Source organism: Cuculus canorus, chromosome 3 (assembly GCF_017976375.1).
Source record: "Cuculus canorus isolate bCucCan1 chromosome 3, bCucCan1.pri, whole genome shotgun sequence".
NCBI lineage: Eukaryota > Metazoa > Chordata > Aves > Cuculiformes > Cuculidae > Cuculus > Cuculus canorus.
In genome coordinates, this window is record NC_071403.1 from 77,633,762 (window position 1) to 77,654,764 (window position 21,003).

The 21,003-nt window shown below is 39.3% G+C and overlaps 1 protein-coding gene across 14 annotated transcripts in view; it reads right to left on the reverse strand.

Annotated features, from left to right (window-relative positions):
* CCDC88A (coiled-coil domain containing 88A) overlaps window positions 1-21,003 on the reverse strand; it is an 81,973-nt gene that overhangs the window by 53,475 nt on the left and 7,495 nt on the right. For all 14 annotated transcript variants that reach the window (XM_009558587.2, XM_054062065.1, XM_054062064.1 and 11 more), the window contains 2 exons: window positions 4,815-4,923; window positions 631-700 (listed from right to left, as the gene is read on the reverse strand). In XM_009558587.2, the coding sequence (XP_009556882.1) occupies window positions 631-700; window positions 4,815-4,923 (179 nt within the window). The remainder of the gene's footprint in view (window positions 1-630; window positions 701-4,814; window positions 4,924-21,003) is intronic.

Consider the following 21,003-nt stretch of genomic DNA (forward strand, 5'->3'; position numbering starts at 1 on the left):
TCCGTGCTTCTGGAATTGAGAGCATGGTGCAGAGATTCCCAAGTGGCTGTGGATAGTCAGCTGGGTCCACACAGGCTAATTTTCTTGGTCTGAAAATTGCAACTCTCAGAGCTGGAAGCAGAGAAGGTGGGAGCATGGAAAAGACAGTGTCAGTTCAGGGAAGAAAGCAAAAAAGTAACTGCAATATTTTTCAGGTAACGATGTAAGAGAAGCAGGAGAGTTTTGGGAAAGGAAAAACAAGGATTAGGAGTTGGATCAGGTGAGATGCATTGAACCGCCAATTTTCTCAGGGGTGCCCCCGGTAAGGAAAGTTGCAAGTGTAGTAGCTGGGAATACATGAAACATATACTTTGTCATATCAGTTGCTCACTGGTTGCCTAGAAATGCACTTTCATTTCAGTATAAATGCTAATGACAGCCAGTGCTGAGGTTTGGACAGAACACATTTTTGCAAGGTGTCAACCTTTGGTGCAAACAAACAAAATGTTACTCATTAAACCACTTATTTGCTACAAGTATTTACAAAATCTTCTGTTGAAAAGCTCAATTATATATGAATTATATTTCCTGTGAAATAATACAAATTATTACACCGATACAAATTTTCATCTTAGTTAAAAATGAACTTACCAGAAAAAGGATTTTTGCCAATTATTAATACATTTGGCAGAGACATCATGATCAACTGCTGCAAATTCTCCTATAAAAGTTAATTAAAATATTATTTAAATCATATGCATTGAACAAAAGCAAACATCAAACACTAACCACCACAGAAGAGAAATTAGTATTACATAAGGAGTTTAAAATTTTTTAGGTCTTAATATACACACCTTTGATACTTATTTGGACTCTAATTAAAAAAACCAAACTTACAAATATGAATTACTTCTACAAAAGCTTTGTTTTATTAGTTTGCAAAATCTTCTGAACATAGTAGAATCCTCTCATGGCAATGAGAGATCTTACGGATCTTAAGCCAAACAGATCCTGTGTCTCAGAATGTAGCAAAACTCCTTTAAATTATTGGTGTTCATGTTTCTCTGACCACCTTATTGGTAGGTGGTTTGTTTTTTTTTTTAATTTGCTCTAAGTTGCATTTACACTATGAAAGACCAGTTTCTTCTATTTCATGTCCACATTCTCCACAGCCTTGCCAAAACATGGATGTAAAAATTACGTGGGTTTTGCTGCAGTTATGCTGCGACAAGCCTGAATATAGAGGTACAAAATCCTATTTGCAATATCAGGCAGAGTTTTAGTTTGGTAAGTCCTATACGCCCGAGCAGCAGCTTTGCCCATCTAGTCTGCAGACTCTATCAATGGGCAGTTTCTGTCAGTCAGTACCGGCTGTAATCAGGTCAAATCCCCAGTCTAGACAGAGCCTAATTCTTCCGAAGCAGAATAGTCTTCCTCCTGTTCCCAGATGTTTATTCATAGCAGATGCCACCCTATCAGCAGCTCTAGAGTCCCACTTTTTGTTTTTCTACAGTGACAGATTCATGAATATATAAAATCTTCATACTGAAAAGCAACGTATTCCAGAACTATCACCGCTTTACATCGAAAAGGCACATATTATGTGTCATATTGTAAGCCAAAACCATAACATAACTCAATTCATTTTATATCAACTTTGAAAAATTACAATATTACTTGAAAAACACTTGTGGAAATTATTAGCTATACTTCAAAGTTCTCAGCAGTTAATATAGGACAACACAAAAATATATCTGAACTCATTAACACCAGACTGAAAAACAGGTACATGCACTGCACATGCCTAAGAGAAATTCTAAGGAGGGAGAAAATACCTGTACGTGAAGCACAGTACAAGCAGGGGTAGCCAAGAAATGGGTCCTCTATGGACTAATTATATTATCATCTCTTTTCTTGTAACACCCCTACCTTGCTTCAAAGCTGTCTCCCACCTTTTTCTGTCACACACTGTTAACTTCATCAGTAACCTCGCTGCACTTGCTCTCAATTTGTGTTTACTTTTGAAATGGCTGCTTCTATTAATGATCTGAAATCGGAACCTCTTGCGTCCTCTGTGTCATATTTCTTTTAACTGTTGTATAATCTGCAAAAATAAACTAGGCCTATTTACAAAATTCTGCCTTTCTTGTACAGACTTTTTGGGTTTGTTAGCACTTATTAAAGACTCACACATTGTAATGTCACATGAGGCCAGCAGAGCACCCATGGGAACCATGGAACCTCACTATTAAACATCCTAAGCCCACCGAAACTTAAAGGGGGATAATTTCTCCCAAATCAGCTGCTGAGAACAAATTCACACTCTTAGGCTACCAGGAAATGTGTAGGCTCAAAGAACAGTTTGGGGCCTAGTAGGAGTTTAGTGATGCTGTCACAAAGTACAGCAGCTTCATTGGAAAAAGACAATTGTAATTAGAAAGAAGAACGAAGATGATGCACGAATCAAAACACTTGTATGACCTAATATATTTTGAATGTTTTATTCTACCAGTGCAGGTTTTTTGACAAGTACATGTACACTATTTTTCCAGATGTTATAAAAACACATGGAAAAGTTTTAAGAGTTTGGATAACATAACACTAAAAATTAAAAATCTCCATATCCATAAATATCTTATTTGTACTGTAATATTCCAGACAATAACCAAGTATAGAATCATGGAATGGTTTGGGCTGGAAGGGACCTTAAAGATCGCCCAGTTCCAACTCCCCCTGCCATGGGCAGGGACACCTTCCACTGGATCAGGTTGCTCAAAGCCCCATCCAAACTGGCCTTGAACACCTCCAGGGATGGGGTGGCCATGACTTCTCTGGGCAACCTGGGCCAGTGTCTTACCAACCTTACAGGGAACATTTCTTCCCACTATGTAAACTAAATCTCCCCTCTTTCAGCCTAAACCCGTTCCCCCTCATCCTATCCCTGCACTGCCTAATATATCTCACACTTCAATACAGTGACTACTTTCCATGTTCCATCACTCTCAGATCTCAGGCATCCTACTGAGAACATACATCAAGCCCAGTGCCCGTACAACAGCTGCCGGAAGCTCATCTTGGCCAAGGCACACCTCAGGCCAGGAAAGGCCTCTCCAATCAAGACAGCCATCAGGCACTAGCTTTTCTGCCCTGGGTAATTTCACAGGTCATAGGAACTAAACTGACCTCTTCTTGAAACCAAGTTTGCTGTGCTACCTTGCTAACCCTGTTAGAAAACACCAGCTGCCAGGCTGCACTAAGCCTCAGTAGAAATGAAGCTTACAGCCCATCCTTTAACACTCCTCTCCAAACCCAACGAACTGCCACAGTGCATAAAGCTCCCTGCATGCAGGTGGGCGTATCTGAGTGAATATCAACATGTGCTAAAGCAATTCCACATTGTCCCGTTTGGCTACTAAATATCTTTGCTCCTACTAAAATGTCAGACCTGCAATCTAAGTTCCCTCACTTGCACTGCCCAAAAAGGCTGGCACCTCACAAGCATGGAAGCCCAGAAGACTTTAGAGGGAGGGGTAAAAAATTGTGTGCAGTTCTCTACAGCTTACACTTACACAGGGCAAACTTGAAACATTAAGGGCATGGTGACCAATTTTAACATTTAACATTTATTGAATAAGAATAGATTTTTATTTTAAAAAAAATTATAATATATTATTCTAACACAAAGGTTTGGAGCAACATTCACAACCCTGAATCATTCAAAGATAAGCTACCTAAATGGAAGCAATTATAAGGGACACCGCTGCACTAGAACTGGCTGACAGCATATGGCCCCAGCAGCACAGGGAAAGCTCTGTATTCAAGTGAAGGTCGATCCTGTCAGTGTTTGTGCCTTTTGTTGCACCAGTTGTGACACACTAATGCCTGGTCAAAAATGACCACCATCACGAAATGGAAAAGCATATGGGCAGCACATGCATCCACACATAGCAGCTGCCAAGAAAATCATGCTGTGCAGTATGCATACACAAGAAGTGCTAGCTAGAAAGATGTACAGCGGCCAGCCACAGCAGTGACAGCTGGGCATCATCACTGTACCTTGGAGTTTCTGAGAACATACACTGTGTGCATACACACGAGGAAATGCATACAACAGTGCAGGCACTATGAGGATACACACGCTATGAGAGGTAGGTCAAAGCAGATTTTCTCCAAGACTTGGACCCTCCCAGCAGAAAGGTGCAGAAAACTCTAGAAGTGCACTAAAAGACAAGCTATAAGGAACACTGCTACTATCCGCAGTGTGCTACTATAGCACGTCCACGGGTACGCTACTCTATCCAAGCTTTGCATCTAGGAGGCATAGTACCAGCTCTTACTTACCACACAGATCACAAAAATTCAGTGCCTATTTTACAGCTCTAAATTAGATATCGTCGTATTTAGTGTGAATTACCATGCGATTTTTATCACCTCACTGATTCTTCCGTACTGAAATCAAATTCATTTGAGTTTTTATCACATTTTATCATATTTTTCTTACAAAGATTCCATTGATAAGAATAAATGCACATTTAATAATTTGTCTCATAGGCACAGAATTTGTCTCAATTCAGAAAACATCAACCATATATATATGAGCAATCAAAGATGCATAATATCAATTATGTAAACATACCATCGCATCTAAGTGTTTCTAGACTAATACTACAGCTGTAAGTTAAGTGTGATAAGATATATGACCAGATTTAGAAACAACCATCCACACAAGTATCTCAAGATATTAAACTTATTTTTGTTACCCCTTAAAGGTATAGCTATAAAAGAATATTTAGAAATGATTCTAGCAAAACATAACACAAGAAACAATTACTAACCTGATAATAAGTTTTTATTTGTTTCACCAATATTGACAAATTTTGAATCCTTAACGATGCATCATTGTTTACTTTTTTGTTTATCCTCTGATTAGCAGACTTTGGGTTACTGGGAAAAAAAAAAGAATAATAAATTAAACATACTGAACATTAATCTTTAAAGCACTACTATATCATTTTTTTTTCATATAGAAAGTGCTAGCATGATAACTTCTAGTCTTCGTTACCATGCCATTTTTTTCACCTCCACAAGTAAAAAGGAGTTGTGGAAGTGACTGTCAAAGGTGTCTGTCTCTGACACAGCCAGTCAGATTAGCACCTTTTGGGGTTGTTAATGCAGTATGTAATTGGGAGCACCCATCACTATTACCAGAGAATGAAAATAAGATTTTTGTGGCTCTACATTTCTCCACAAGCAGCCCCATATCTGATGAAATACAGAAAGCAGAACACAGCTACAGCATAAATGTTCCAGCACACACTGCAGGCATCAGGAATCATTCTTGATGATGCAAACAATTATGAATAAGAGAATTCAGACTGGCTACATTAACAAATGTCTATATACTGCAAAAGGCTGCTATTTTACAACCATGAGCCACAAACAGAATGTTAAGTTTTCACTTTTACAACAATGAAGTTGAAATACATCACGCTAATATACACTGAATTATTTTAAATTTATTTACAGATGATGCAACTCTGTCAACGAAGGGATTATTAAGTGGGGTTTTTCATGAACTCTCACATGCTACCACATTTTTCTCTTGTTCGTCTTGGCTTTAGAGAGGAAATCAATCCCTTTTTCCTTCAGAAATACAAAAGATCTGAGGAAATGCAGATGAGTCACACTTTTTCAACACCTTATAACATACCAAGTTATTAATACATACAAGACAGCATGACAACCGTTCACTGTGATCTTTCAAGAAAAACAATGCAGAACCAATGCAACTCCTTCACAATGCCCTATAAAAGGCTTACAGAATTCATGAGATGGCCAACGTAAAGTTTCTTAACTTCTACAAAGCTACTAGGTACAATTGTACAACACACCTTTTAATATTTAATGATATTATTGTACTGTTTAATGATATTATTGTTAGATAAATGTCCAGCTGGATGGAATACTGCACTCAAACAAGAAACTATCAACTTCTCAGTGTCAAACTGGAGGTTCCTGTAAGGGTGTGCACCTGCTGGCTGTTTTAGTCAACATTGTCATTAATGATTTAGACAATGGAATACTGAATATTCTTACCAGAACTGCCACTAGCAAAAATTGTGATGTATAGAAGACAAGCTTCAAAGAACGCTATGATGATTGAGAATGATCCTGATAAAGTGCAAATGTGGTGTGACAGCAGTATAAGAGAATTCAGTAATATGTACAGGCAAAGGATTATACTCAGAAATCAAATGCAGAAAGAGGAGTAAATTCCTATAATACTGAAGTGACCTGGACGCTGTAGTGGACACAATCAAATACTGAGGGGAAAAGAAATGTCATTGACAAAAAAGCCTTAGCTCTTCAATTTTTCAGGACATGCATTGGCTAAAAGAGAGGTAGTTATTCTGTGCATGGTACAGATTATACTGCAGTTAATAGAGAGTCACACTTCAGGGAAGTCTGTATTTATATTTTTCCCACAGAGGAATCACCTGGGTTCTATACAGCATACAAAGGCTCATCACAGGTCTTCCACCAATGACCTCAGCCTATAGTATTGCCAGGTGGCACACAGGTACATCTGCCCCTGGAGAATCAAACTGCCTATCCATCACAGTGTATTCCTGCAGAGCTCCTTAGAAGGAGACTGAATGAAGTAATTTACAGGTCACCATGAATTGTCTTGGCAGGGCTGCCAGGACGTGCAATCTGAAAGCCAGGTTGTACTGACGCACAGAAAACGTAGACTGTGCAGAAAACATCACAAAAAGAGCATACATCATACAGAACAGGTATGTTTTCTCTAAACAAACAACATGTAAGTGGTCCACAAGATCAGCAATATACACACGACTGATACTTTTCTATACAGAGACTCCACTCAACCACATTGTCTAAGTGTAAACTATCAACCCCTAAAAATGAGCTACTCCCTCTACTCCACTGAACGCAGTAGTGTCATGATTTACTTTCATGCAGTTTATCACTTTGGTAGCTTCATGTGCTCTTCGTGTGTCACTATAGACAAAACTAAAGCATTTTTCATTTAAATTTAAGTCACTTAAATAAACTTTAATTACCTTTTACAGCTTTCTTTGGTTTTAGCATGTTGTAATTTTTAAAATACATATTTATGAGTTTTCTTCAGCTTTTTGCTATTGGAACTTACCAGCTTGTAAGCATGAATAGAAATAACGTAGCAAAAACATGGCTGGGAAAGGAAGTCAGATCATATGTCAAATGCACCTTACTTATAGAAGTAATAATACTTTAAGCATTAAGCATCTTTTTCCTTGTTTATATGAATATAAATCATAGATATATAAAGAAAATTAGGACATGGACTCTTACACAGGTAACTGCCTCATTCCTCAATGCTCATCACCACATTCCTAAAAATACTATAAACAATTAAAATACGTTTCAGAATATATTAGCCAAAACTATGTGGTTAAGATGTCACCTTGGGTTTATTAGTTCAGCCAATCTGTAGCTGCAAGAGGAACTAAACGGGCTAAAAAACAATTAGGCTTTACACATGTGCAGAACTGAACTCCCTCCAAACCGAATTCATTCAAGTTTGTTAAAATCAGAAGAGAAAATCCAGGATAAATCCTGCTGACCTGATGGCATCCAGAGATCTCCTATTTCTACATTCATATCTCCAAAAGGCCGATTTGGGCCCTTAATCTTCATCTTTAATCTTAATGACTATCGGATTATCTCCAGGCTTTTTCATCATCTTCAGCAGTGTCTCCACAGACATACATTTTAGTTAGCTCTCCCTACAGAGCACTCAAAACAGAGGGCACTGGAGTTTCCTGGATATTGTAATAGCTCTCATTTTAGTATCAACACAAAAATCAGTGTGCAACCACAAGAATTCAGAACACAGATGTCATAAGAGTCCAGGCTTTATCCTTTCTCATTTCAAAAGCTGTACTAGAAAATTTAGACAGTTCTTGTAAGAATAAACACTTGAACATTTGCATAGCACTATATCTTCATAATGGTATGCAAACATAAATATTTACACACTTTTAAGATAAATTATTACTACCCCAATACTACAAATGGGAAACAAACACAGAAACAAACTCTTAAAGAAGAAACAATCAGTGCCAAGAATATCTGTACGGAGGAGGCAAAAAATGGGCAATTAGAGCCCAAGATTTCTTAGGACACAAGTTCTCAGTTCCACACTTTTGTCACCACTGCCATTTTCATGTTTAGAATCGCAGAATGATTTAGGTTGGAAAAGATCGAGTCCAACCACTAACCTAGCACTGTTAAGTCCATCATTAAACCATGTCCCTACACACCACATCCACACGTCTTTCAAACACCTCCAGGGATGGTGACTCAAACCATTTCCCTGGGCAGCCTTTTCCAATACTTCACCACTCTATCAGTGAGCTAATGTTACCTAAAACCCAGTCTAAACCTCCCTTGGCACAAGTTGAGGCCATTTCCTCTTGTCTTATCACTTTTTACTTGGGAGAAGAGACCAACACTAACCTCAACACAACCACCCTTTAGGTAGCTGTTAAGAGAGCAATAAGGTCTCCCCTCAGCCTCCTTTTCTCCAGTCTCAGTTCTCTTAGCTGTTCCTCAAGACTTGCTCTCCAGACCCTTCCCCAGCTTCACTGCCCTTCTCTGGACATGCCCAACCAGCTCAACATCCTTCTTGTACTGAGGGACCCAAAACCAAACACAGGATTCAAGGTGCAGCCTCACCAGCGCTGAGTACAGGGGCATGATCCCTTCCCTACTCCAGCTGGCCACACCATTTCTGATACAGGCCAGAATGCTGCTGGCCACCTTGGCATACTCCTGGCTCATGTTCACCTGGATGTCAACCAACACCTCAGGTCCTCCTTTGCCAAGCAGCTTTCCAGCCACTCATCCCCAAGTCCGCAGTGTTGCACAGGGCTGTTGTGTCCCAAGTGCAGGACAACACTGAGCCTTGTTGAACCCCATACAATTTGCCTTAGCCCAGCGATCCAGCCTGTCTAGTTCCCTCTTCAAACCTCAAGCAGATCAACACACCCACCCAATCTGATGACTTGATGTCATCTGCAAACTGATCGACAGTGCACTCGATTCCCTCACCTAGATCATTGATAAAGATATTAAACAGAACTGGCCTCAACACTGAGTCCTGGGGAACACTGCTTGTAACCAGTTGTCAACTGCATTTAACTCTTCACCACAACTCTTTGGGCCCAGGCATCCACCAGTTTTTCACTCAGCGAAGAGTAGACTAATCCAAGTCATGAGTAACCATTTTTTTCCAGGAGCATGATGTGGAAGACAGCGTGAAAGCCTTAACTAAAGTCTATGTGGATAAAATCCACAACATTTCCACTGTCTACTAAGCATGCCACCTTGTCATAGAAGGAGATAAGGACACAAGCCAGACCTGCCTTTCCTAAACTCATGCTAACTGGGCCTGATCACCTGGCTGTTCTGATGGCACACAGGATGATGTGCTCCATAACTTAGCTTGGCACTGAGGTGAGGCTGACAGGCATGTAGCTCCCTGGATCCTCTTTCCAGCCCTTCTCGTAGATGGATGTCACATTTACTAATCTCCAGTCAACTGGCATCTCCCCAGTTAGCCAGGACTGCTTATGAATGAAGGAAAGTGGCTTGGTGAGGACTTCGACCAGTTCTTTTGGCACTCTCGGGTGGATTCCATCCAGCCCCATAGACCTGTGTGTGTGTCTAGGTAGTGTAACAGGTTGCTAACCATTCCCTTGCGGAGTATGGCTGGAGCATCTCCCATACAAGGACAGGCTGACAGCTGGGCTTGTTCAGCTTGGAAAAGAGAAAGCTCAGAGGAGACCTTATAGTGACCTACCAGTACCTGAAGGGGGCGTATAAGAAAGCTGGGGAGGGACTTTTTACAATGGCATGTAGTGATAGGACTAGGGGAAATGGCTATAAATTGAAGATAGGAAGATTTGGACTAGATCTAAGGAGAAAATTCTTCACAATTAAAGTGGTGAGGCACTGGCACAGGCTGCCCAGGGAAGTTGTGGCTGCCCCATCGCTGGAGGTGTTCAAGGCAAGGCTGGATGAGGGCTTGAGCAGCCTGATCTACTGGGAGGTGTCCCTGCTCGTGGCAGTGGGGTTAGAATTAGATGATGTTCAAGGTCCCTTCCAACTCAAATCATTCTATGTTTCCATGGGGGCACCATTCTGCTGCTCAGCCATTTCTTCCAGCTCAGGGGGTTGAGTACCTGGTATTAAAGGCTGAAGCAAAGAAGGCATTAAGTACCTCAGCCTTTTCCTCACCCATTGTCAGTATGTGTCCCTCTCACGTCCAATAAAGGAAGATTCACCTTAACCTTCCTTTCGCTGCTCATGAATTTATAGAAACATTTTACATTGTCTTCTACATCAGTAGACAGATTAAGTTCTAGTTGGGCTTTCACCCTTATTTTCAGTTTTGCAGTACAGTATTTCACTACTGGGACTTGCTTACACCAAAGATACAGCACATGCTTTGTGTTTTATTTGATGATATGAGAACAACTTTTTTAATCAGAAGCCATAACATCTGAGGAAGATCAGAAACCACAGGGTGCAATTACACCTGTTCCTGGGTTTCAGTCCTGAATGCCAGCACTTTCCCTCATTGCACAAAAAAAAAAAAAAAACACATCTCTCAAATGATGCACTAACAGATACTAATGGAATCTGAGCATTTTTAGAATGCTTTAGCACACACTTTGTCAACAGTACTGCGACAAATCACTGTTTCGTCTCCTCCATATTAATCTTTAAAAATCCAACAGTCTATGGATTGACTCTGCCAAATTATGCATTAACAAAAATAACCAGAAATTCTGTGCTATTAGTCTTGTGTCAAGGTTCGTGTTCATATGTTTCAAAGATTTTTTAATTGTTAATTTACACTACTGTTCAAGGTAAACGAACATTCCTTCATTTCCACCAATTCACCCCATGTATCCCCATGCATACATATATATTTTTATTAATGTGGTGCATACCTTCATCTATTGGGACCAACTCAGTGTCTGACACACATTCCTTATATTTTAGGGAAATTCCAGACTGCTTTTTTGATATAAGTTATACTGGTTTAGGTCAAAATTATTTATTCCTGTATCTTAAAACAGAAGGCATTCAGCTTTTTTTTTTTTTTTTTTTTTTTTTTTGGCATCAACTGCAGGAAACTGTTTACTGAGATTCTGATTTGCTGGGAAAACTTGGGCCACAGATGTGCTCTGGAACTGTATCGTTACCACTTGAAAAAACTCACAGACCAGTTACACGATCTCCTGCTAGTGTAGCCCATCACCCATTAAAATCAGCATGTCAGCCTCAGGGCAAACTGGTGCACAGAATAAGTTTACTTTAATAATCTTATTTTTTTTCCAAAAGATTAGGACTACAGGTCCAACAGAAACCTAACCCCCATAGTTCCCCCAGAACTTACAAAGAGATTATGGTAACAAGACGATTAACTCCTTGGTCTCAAGGACTGATCTTAACGGAATGAGCTTCTATAGGTACACCAGTGACAAAAGGAAGACTAAGAAAAATGTGGGCCCTCTCTGGAAGGAAGCAAGAGACCTGGTTACCTGGGACATGGAGAAGGCAGAGGCAGGGACTGAGAGATTGAAGAACCGTCCACTGTAGAAGCAGATGAGGTTCGAGATCATCCAAGGACCTAAACACGCACAAGCCCATGGGACCTGATAAGATGCATCCACGGATCTGAGGGAACTGGAGGATGAAGTTGCTAAGTCACTATCCATCGTATTTGTGAAGTCATGGCAGTCCACTTAAGTTCCCACTGACTGGAAAAATGGAAATATAATCCCTATTTGCACACAGGGAAGAAAGGAAGACCTGGGCAACTACAGACCAGTCAGTCTCACCTCTGTGCCTGGCAAGATTATGAAGCAAACCCTCCTGCAAACTCTGCACGTGGAAATTAAGGAGGCAACTGGTGACAGCCAACATGGCTTCACTAAGGGCAAATTGTGCCTGACAGATTTAGTGTCTGCTTCTGACTGGGTTACAGTGTTGGTGGATAAGAGAACAGTAATTGAGATCATCTACCTGGACTTCTGCAAAGCATTTGACACTGTCCCACACAACATTCTTGTCTCTCAATTGGAGAAACATGGATTTGACACATGCACCACCCAGTGGATAAAGAACTGGCTAGATGATCATACTCGAAGTATTGCAGTCAGCAGCTTGATGTCCAAGTGGAGACCAGTGACGAGTGGTGTTCCTTGGGGGTTGGAACTGGGACCAGCGTTGTTTAACATCTTTGGTGCAGATACGAACAGTGGGATTGAGGACACCCTCAGCAAACCTGCTGATCACACACCAACCTGTGTGGCACAGTCAACACGCTGGAGGGAAGCACATCATCCAGAGCAACCTTGAGAGGTGGGCCTGTGCGAACCTCATCAAGTTCAACCAAGGCAAGTGCAAAGGCCTGCACCCTGGGTCAGGGCAGTCCCAAGAAAAAATACAGGCAGCACAGAGAATGGATTGCAGATAGCCCTGAAGAGAAGGACTTGGGAGTACTAGTGGATAAGACATGACTCAGCAGTGTGTGCTTGCAGCTGAGAAGGCCAACTGTATACTGGGTTGCATCAAAAGAAGTGTGACCAGCAGGAAAATGGAGGTGATTGTCCCCCTCTACTCTGCTCTGGTGAGACTCCATTGGAGTACTGCATCCAGCTCTGGGGCTCCTAACATAAAGACACAGACCTGTTGGGAGTGAGTCCAGAGGAGGGCCATGAAGATAATGAGAGGGCTAGAGCACCTACGAAGACAGGCTAGGAGAGTTGAGGTTGTTCAGCCTGGAGAAGGGAAGGCTCTGGAGAGACCTTACAACAGCTTCCCAATACCTAGAGGGGCCCTACAAGAGAACTGGGCAGGGGCTCTTTACAAAGGCATGTAGTGATAGGATGAGGGGTGATGGCTTTAAAGTGATAAGACGGTAACTTGACCAAGGTAAGGCATCAGTACAGGCTGCCCAGAAAAGTCATGGATGTCTCATTCCTGGATTTGTTCAAGGCCAGGTTGTACAAGGCTTTGAGCAACCTCATTCCATGGAAAGTGTTCCTGCACATGGCAGTGGGCTTGGAACTTGGATGATGTTCAAGGTCCCTTCCAATCCAAACCATTCTATGATTCTATGATAAAATTAAGTTACTTAAACATGAGTATTAACACTACTAATCTCTATAAATAACTTTTAATGTAATTGAATATGTAGCCTCAATAACTCACTATAGATAGTAGGAAGTTTTACTTCTTGAATTTTGTCTCTTTTGGTTTTGCCAAGATTGCCATATTGGGTCATTATTCTTCAAAGTTGTCTTTGACATTCTCAATCAACACATTCGCAATGACTAGAATAATTTTTTTCAAAGTAAAAGTTATCCTATCTCTTTCTGGATTACAATCCCACTCTCAGTAACATCCAGTGCAAACGGGACTTCTGTGTACTAAAGCAACTGAAATCTTTCTAACCACATTATGTCATTAAATTATTACACTTTATAAACACAGAAGATTAATAGGCTACCTACTAAAATGACCCACATATCGAAACTTAAAGCACTTAATTTAGAGGGCAGTTGATAGAAGAATCCTTCAGTGTTTGCATCTACCAGTTTTCCCTACTCTTCAGTCACTGATTTCTAGCTTTCAGATTATGTTTTAACTGTCAGTTTTGATCTCCAAGTGTATTGAACAGCTAAAACCAGGCCTGACAGATCACTTCTCACACCATGCACCACCTCCAAAAGAAGTCTGATTAAGTCCTTCAGCAGGAGATGCGTTGTTTTAAAAAAATAAACCCACCTTCATTCTCAGCACTGACAACCAGGACCTTTTCTCTGAAGTTCAGAAGTCTCCTTAATTCATAAAATAGCATTTTAATAACCTTCATTCAGTCAACATAGTCCATCTTCTTAAGTACTGATGTCTTAATTCGTTCCTCTCAAAGAGGAAATAACATATCATGACTTTAGCTACACATTAAAATGCAAACAACATTAAGTGGTGTTCGCAAAATTATATTCCATCAGGCTGGTCCAAGCCAGGAAGAGATACACTAATTTTCTTATCAGGCATTTTGAAATAACTAATGAGAAAAACTAATACATGGTGTGCATATATTCTTCATGGAGAAAAATAAAAAATTAAACATAAAATCGCCAAAATCTGAACATGCATCTTTGAATTAGTTTACATTTTTTGGCAACTATTACATTACATATTTTAATACATTACTTGTACCCATATGTTGAATTGTTTAGTGTTTATGATGAAGAATATTTTTATAATAATTACATTTTTATTAATACTAAACAATCCTGCTTATTAGAATACATTCGTCCACACCACTGAAATAAAATTGTACTTGCTGTTTGGAATACAAGATGCAAATGAAATAATTTTGAAAATTAATCCGTTCTAAAACAGACTTTTGTAAAAGATAGCTTTAAAAATATTTTTTAAAAACAAGATTCTGGTGGCTACTGCGCTAGTTACACTATAACCATTTCTAAAGCAACACATGCTCTGAACTCTGAATTGCTGCTTTTATTAGGTGGAGATACTGGACTGCTTCAGTGGCAAATAGCCTAGCAAAATAGGGCAAATCTGTCTAGAAGTCAATAGGAAGCAGAGCAGCAAAAGATACCCTAAAGCAATTTTACATTTAAGAGCAACCTACTTATGACAAGATACATTAATTTCAATAGCAATAAAAACAGACAAGACCATCCATCCCAATAATGCATTAGTTTAAAACTGCTGATTACAGAGAGAACTTCACTGATTTTGAAATACTATCAGTATCATGAGTCACAGATTGAGACCCCATACAATCAGGGATTATGTGCCTTTAATTTTTCATTGACCAAAATCTATCAGAAATGGGAATGTGATAGCTTAATGGCTTCATGCTTAAATCTATGCAGACTGCAAACCAGTTGTGTTCTCTCTTGCCATCTGTTCCTTGATGGTACTTTATGATTAAGTCTCATATTGTAATGTACCCTAATTTTAAATATATCTTTGTTTGAATGTATTTGTTAAGTACAGCGAAATGCTGAAAGAAGCACATTGGAAAAGATTCTGCAGAAGTGTACATATCAAAGAGTAATAAATACTGACTGCTAGTCTTGTCTGCATTTTAGCGTACTGTAGCACTGTATTCTCTTTTACGCATAAATGTTCCTTGCTTAATACAGTTACAATTTTTGCAAAATCCCTTTAACTGGAACACTGAGGCTCAACTCTTGCTTTTTTTGTCAAATACTTCAATAATTACTGAAAGCAGATTTTTTTTGTACCTTTCGAATAATAAAGCAGCATTTCCATTATTTACTATTAGCAAGAAAATAATATACACAAACAAGTGTGTTTAATACAGAAGTCCTTCTACTGTGAAAGTCAAAATAAAACCAGAGACTTCACTGGAGAACATCTGATAATCTCGAATTTGCTTCAAACCTTTGAAGTAACATCAGACGAAGCAATATATTGAGACAATGAAGTCATCAGAAGTACCTCTCTCTGCACATAGGCCAAAAGGGGCACTGGCCTTCCCCAGCGTACTGTCTGATCAGTTTTAAAATAATCAATCCTAGTCAAAGGGTCAGTTTGCAGGAGGTACAGTATCAAAGAAGGCGGCAGATTCTGAAGTACAATATTGCCAGTATCTGAACCTTGTGATCACGCGTATTCTAGAAACATTGGTGCAAGATGGCACACTTCAAACTCCCCCTGCATCTATAAGTACGATCAATTTCTGCTGCCAAAAAGTACTTCCATGCTAAACCTATCAAAAAGATAAATAAAAAAAATTGTAACATCTTTTCTACACCTCTGGCACAGGTTCATCAGGATTTCCGTGTTGCTAGAAATGTATTTAAATCCATGACTTAACTGGGCATATCCTTATCTGAAAAACAGAGGGCAATAAAATCCTTCCACCTCTTGAAGAGCATCATGCAAGACATGCAAGCCCCAAGGCTCCACTGTATTGATGATACTGCATGATGTGATGGCCCAATGATATTGCATAATGCATACACAACTCTTACAACTGGAGAGACCCAGTCTGACTTGCTGAAGACACCGGGGATGTTCACTCCAGACTTGCCGAAGTCTTCAATTTTGAATCCCGCTTAACCATTGCATCTTTGCATGCTTACACAGGACCCAATAAAAGGATGCTCTAATCCTAACCTGCAACAACTAAATGTTGTGATTTATACCAATAATTCTTTGTCATAAATGCCCCCTAAAAAGTCAGTCTTTCTCTTACTTGTAAAACACCTTTACTTCTACCCTTGAGAAATACTGTTTGAACAGTAATCAATGCACAGTTAAAATGTTCATGTAGTTGCGCAGACGTCTGCTCAAACACCTAAAGCTATCCTTACAAATGCTGAGATATCTCAATTCCAGGACACTTTGCTAACTGCACTTAGCAAAGGTTTGACTATACGCGTCAAAATTTCAACACCTGTATCAAAGTTTTTTTTACCTCATGCTAACGTGAGTTTTAGAAGTAGGTCTAACATCATAGGCCTTCCGGACTTGCCCAAAACCTCATTTCCTAGGATTAAGTCCAACATCAAAAACTATTAGGAGGCTGAAGCCCTATGCCCACTTTAAAAAAAAAAAAAAAAAAAAAAAACACCACAACCAAGTGGCCTACCACAAATTGACTGACTGGTGGGGATCACAGGGAACACAGCCAAGAACATATGGGTAGATACTGAGCATAAGCAGACAGCTTTCCCCCTCCCTGCCTTACAGCTGCAGCATCTGACCACACTGAACTACTCCCAGGGTAAGTGCACAGTGCTTGTTGGCAATCACAGCAGAGGAGCTGCCTAATTACTCATGGTTGAAGTGTGCTAGAATAACTCTAGCTGAATCAGTGCCACAGGCCTTTGTGCCGAGTAACCCTCTTTTCCTTCTCCACAGATGCAAACCTGCTGCATTTCATGACCTCAGGGCTGCTCTGACCAACAACTGCTCCGCTGGGTGGTCCCACTGTTAGTGGTATTATTTGCACTAAACATCTCCTCACAGCTGTACACTTGCAAGTTTACAAGTGAATGTGCAACAGCCAGACAAAATTATAGTATATTCAAGAGGTCTGGTGCCTACCTAATCTTTAACTGCTTCTTCCTGGGGTTTAAAAAAGCAGAGTCCAGAACAGCACAGGATCTATTATCTGTCTTTCTTCTTTCCCTTAATAGTAATAAGGAAGATGCATGAAGGTGAGCAAATTGTAGGAGAAAGTAAGAGAGGAAATAAAAGGTTCACCTTCCATTTACAAAGCACACACAGAATTAACAACTCCCAAAAATCCTAACTTCCAAGCTTACAGAGCAACAGCTGTCTATACTCACAGTATGAAACAACTTCACTACTATTGTTTCAACCTGACTACCAGATGTAATCTTTTCCTGTCACACTAAAAGGTACTATGTCAAAAAATTAAAAAAAAAAAAAAAGGTGTTCTGCCAAAGACTGAGAAAAATTAATCACTACTCACTGAACTGAGTAACCTAAGTGAGTTCCCAGCAAGAGTCAATGAGAAAATGGAACAGCCCCTGCTCCACAGCTGGCAAAAGACAAGCTCGTTTCCACCAAATCAAGAAGTTTCACTGATGGAAACGAAAATCTACTGGATTCAGAGTATTACAGAACATTGTCAAACAAAATGAACACTCCTGGGTATTAAGTAATTGGAATACCTAGAAGAAACAACCTGACAATTAGAAGCTTTTCTGAGCAAAGAGATGAGAACCAGAGAGTCTGACAAACGTACTTAACTACTTCAACAGATCTAAATAACTTACTATACCTATCTTGTTGGGAGGGTTCTTTGGTTGTTTTGGGGTTTCTTTTTAATTATAAAAGGCTTAATAGCAAATATTGTTTGAAAAGAAGGAATTAGACTGCTGTGGTATTTGCACTATATTACCTTCTAAATTAAACTAAAACAAAAAGGCAGCAAAGGATACAAGAGCACAGGACTAGCAAGAAAGAAGAGGGAAGAAACAAAGTACTGAGGATAATGACTACTGAAGTTTTGCCTTCAACTTGAAGCATTGTGCATTATTTTCCCTTTTCAACATCTTTTACTTGGCAAATGAGTTCAAATCTAAAGATATATTCAGTCCCGTACTAATTAAAAAGAGTAACTAAAACCAAGTTGACTTTGTGATTAACACCTCAATGTAACTGACCATTAAAACACTGAAAACATTTACACCTGCAATAACCTTGTGACAACAGTAAGATTAGCTTTACATAAGTAAGCACTCACAGATCAGTATCACAAGATGCAGCATAACTCAATACCAAACATAAGAGGGCATTAAAGTGAGAAAATGTTTTTACAATCTACCTTGCAAAGAACATTCCACAAACATACACGCAGTAGTTTGTAGGAAACATCAAAATAATTATAAAAGAAGCAAAATAGGGGCAGAAAGTTGTCATTACAGATACTAACAGCAAGCAGTACAGAAGAAAGCAAATAAAACCTTATTATCTTAGCAAAGTACATATGTGGAGCTAACATGCTTTCTAAGATATTTAAAATATTAATATAAGGGAAAATAACTTACGCAGGATTTAAAGGGAATACACATACATGTACTCTTCTTTATTTAAGATTAAAAAAAATTCTTAAGATACTATTAAGTTTGTATATACAAGTTTTTCTCTTCTACTCTAAACAACTTCCAACACCACAGCAGTATATACTTTGCTTTATTTGATAATCATAGCACTAACAAAAATACCACCTCCTTTGGAAGATCTGGAAAAATGTTCACTGGTTTTATTTTTTTTACTTTGAACTTTGCTGAAGCTATAACTTCTCAAAAATAATTAGTTAGTACTTCAGATTCAAAATAGTCTGATCACAGGTAAACATCTCAGCACACCAAGTATTAAAAAACCGCAGGAAATACTGATGCGAGATCAGCCTAGCGAGACAATACAAAAGCTACCTGAATATTGCAGTTTCAGTGACTGAAATAATCTTAAGTTGAAAAAGTAGTGCTGCATATATTTCCATTAAATACTTCTGGTTAGAACACTTGTACTCTAGAACTTCCCTTTCTGATCAATTCCATAGAATCACAGAATGGTTTGGCAAGGGACCTTAAAGCCCACCCATCCAGTTCCAACCCCCTGCCACGGGCAGGGACACCTCCCACTGGATCTGGTTGCTCAAAGCCCCATCCGACCTCACTTCGAACATCTTCAGGGATGAGGCAGCCATGACTTCTCTGGGCAACCTGTGCCAGTGCCTCACCACCCTCACAGGAAAACATTTCTTCTTACTACCTAGTCTAACTCTCCCCTCTTTCAGCTTAAATGCACTCCCTGATAAAAGAACCCCTTCACAGCTTTCCTCTAGGCCCCCTTCAAGTACAGAGAGGGTCCTATAAGGTCTCCCCAGAGACCTTAATTTACTTATAGAAGGTTTATTGTAGTTTGTAACAATGACACAGACATCTTAATCTTTTTCCATACCAATTTTCAGACTAGCAAGTGACAGATCTAAGCCCTTGGTACAGATTATTCTAAGGAATGAGACAAAAACCAAACACAAGGCTCCTGGATATAAGGGGATTGCCAAAGAAAGTACATTAAACTTCTTGTAAAAATTTACAAAATTATGCGAGCAATTTCATGGCCTCAGCACACTAAATGAACTCTGTTGCAAGTTTTGAATGCAGATCAATACAAGCGCAACTTCTTCCTGATTTAGACAAAGAAGAGCGGTATATGCAGGACCTCACCCCTGTTCACTACCCAAAGCTACAAGATAAGCATACATATAAGGACCTGTAAAAGACATGGATTCTTTTAATCTTAAAACATTAATTTCCTTGCTAAGGTGCAAACCAGCATTCTATAAGTAGTATATTTGTCTACATTCTATCACACATCAACTAGTATCTGTTTTATTTTCATCTGGCATCCACAGCACTCCAAATATACAGCAAGCATATTCCCAGGCTACAAGGAAATTACACTGGACATTTTTTGCTTAAGGGTTTATTTAAGAAAAACAAGGATACCGCAAAGAACAAAAGCTAAACAAATGTTTCCCTGCAGCTTAATATAAGTTAAAATTCTGCAATAAACCTAAGTGGACTCTATCTTTTATCATTACAGAAAAGGAAGCAAATTTGAGTATATCTAAATGGGCAACACCGATTCAACGATTCATTCAGCAGCCAGAAATATAATACAAGCCACTTACGAGTTCATTCCTTACTATTTCCCAGTCCAAACACACCATGTAGGATAATTTTTGCTTTTTCCTCAGAGTAAGCCAATTGGAAAGCACAACAATTGAGTTTGGGTCAAGCAGTAGTGTTGCTTCAATTCAATGCCCTGATGTCAATTAGTCCAATGAAATGAAGCAGGGACATTCTGCAAATGCTGCTTAATAACAACTGCCTGAGAGACTATGCCACTTTGGAGCATCTTAAGGCATAAATACAGGACTTCTAAAACAAAGCAAACAAGCAAACAGAGACTACCACACAGTTACTGCCAAATAATCTCTGATCACTGAGGTCATGTGCTCTAACAAAGCAGCATTTGGGAAAAAATGTCTCGATCCCTAAATAATTGCTACATAGGGAAAAGTGGTACAGCACGAAAGACAAGGAAGTCAACAAATTGGAATTTAATTTAGCAAAAAGGAGGAGGAACCAAAAATAGGAGGAAAATATGAAAGAACACAAAGTTAAAAAGACCCTTCTTAATAGCAGACACAAACAATAAAAATCTAGAAGTAAGCTTCTCAAATTTAGCATAGGATTAAGATGTGTTTAATTTAGTAACCAGTTTGTCAGTTAACTAGAGTCGTTTTTGAAAGAAAGATCACAGCACTGCAACACTTTGCAAAGTTTTGTGGTACAGAGATCCTCAAACTACCCATGGAATCTGAAGAAA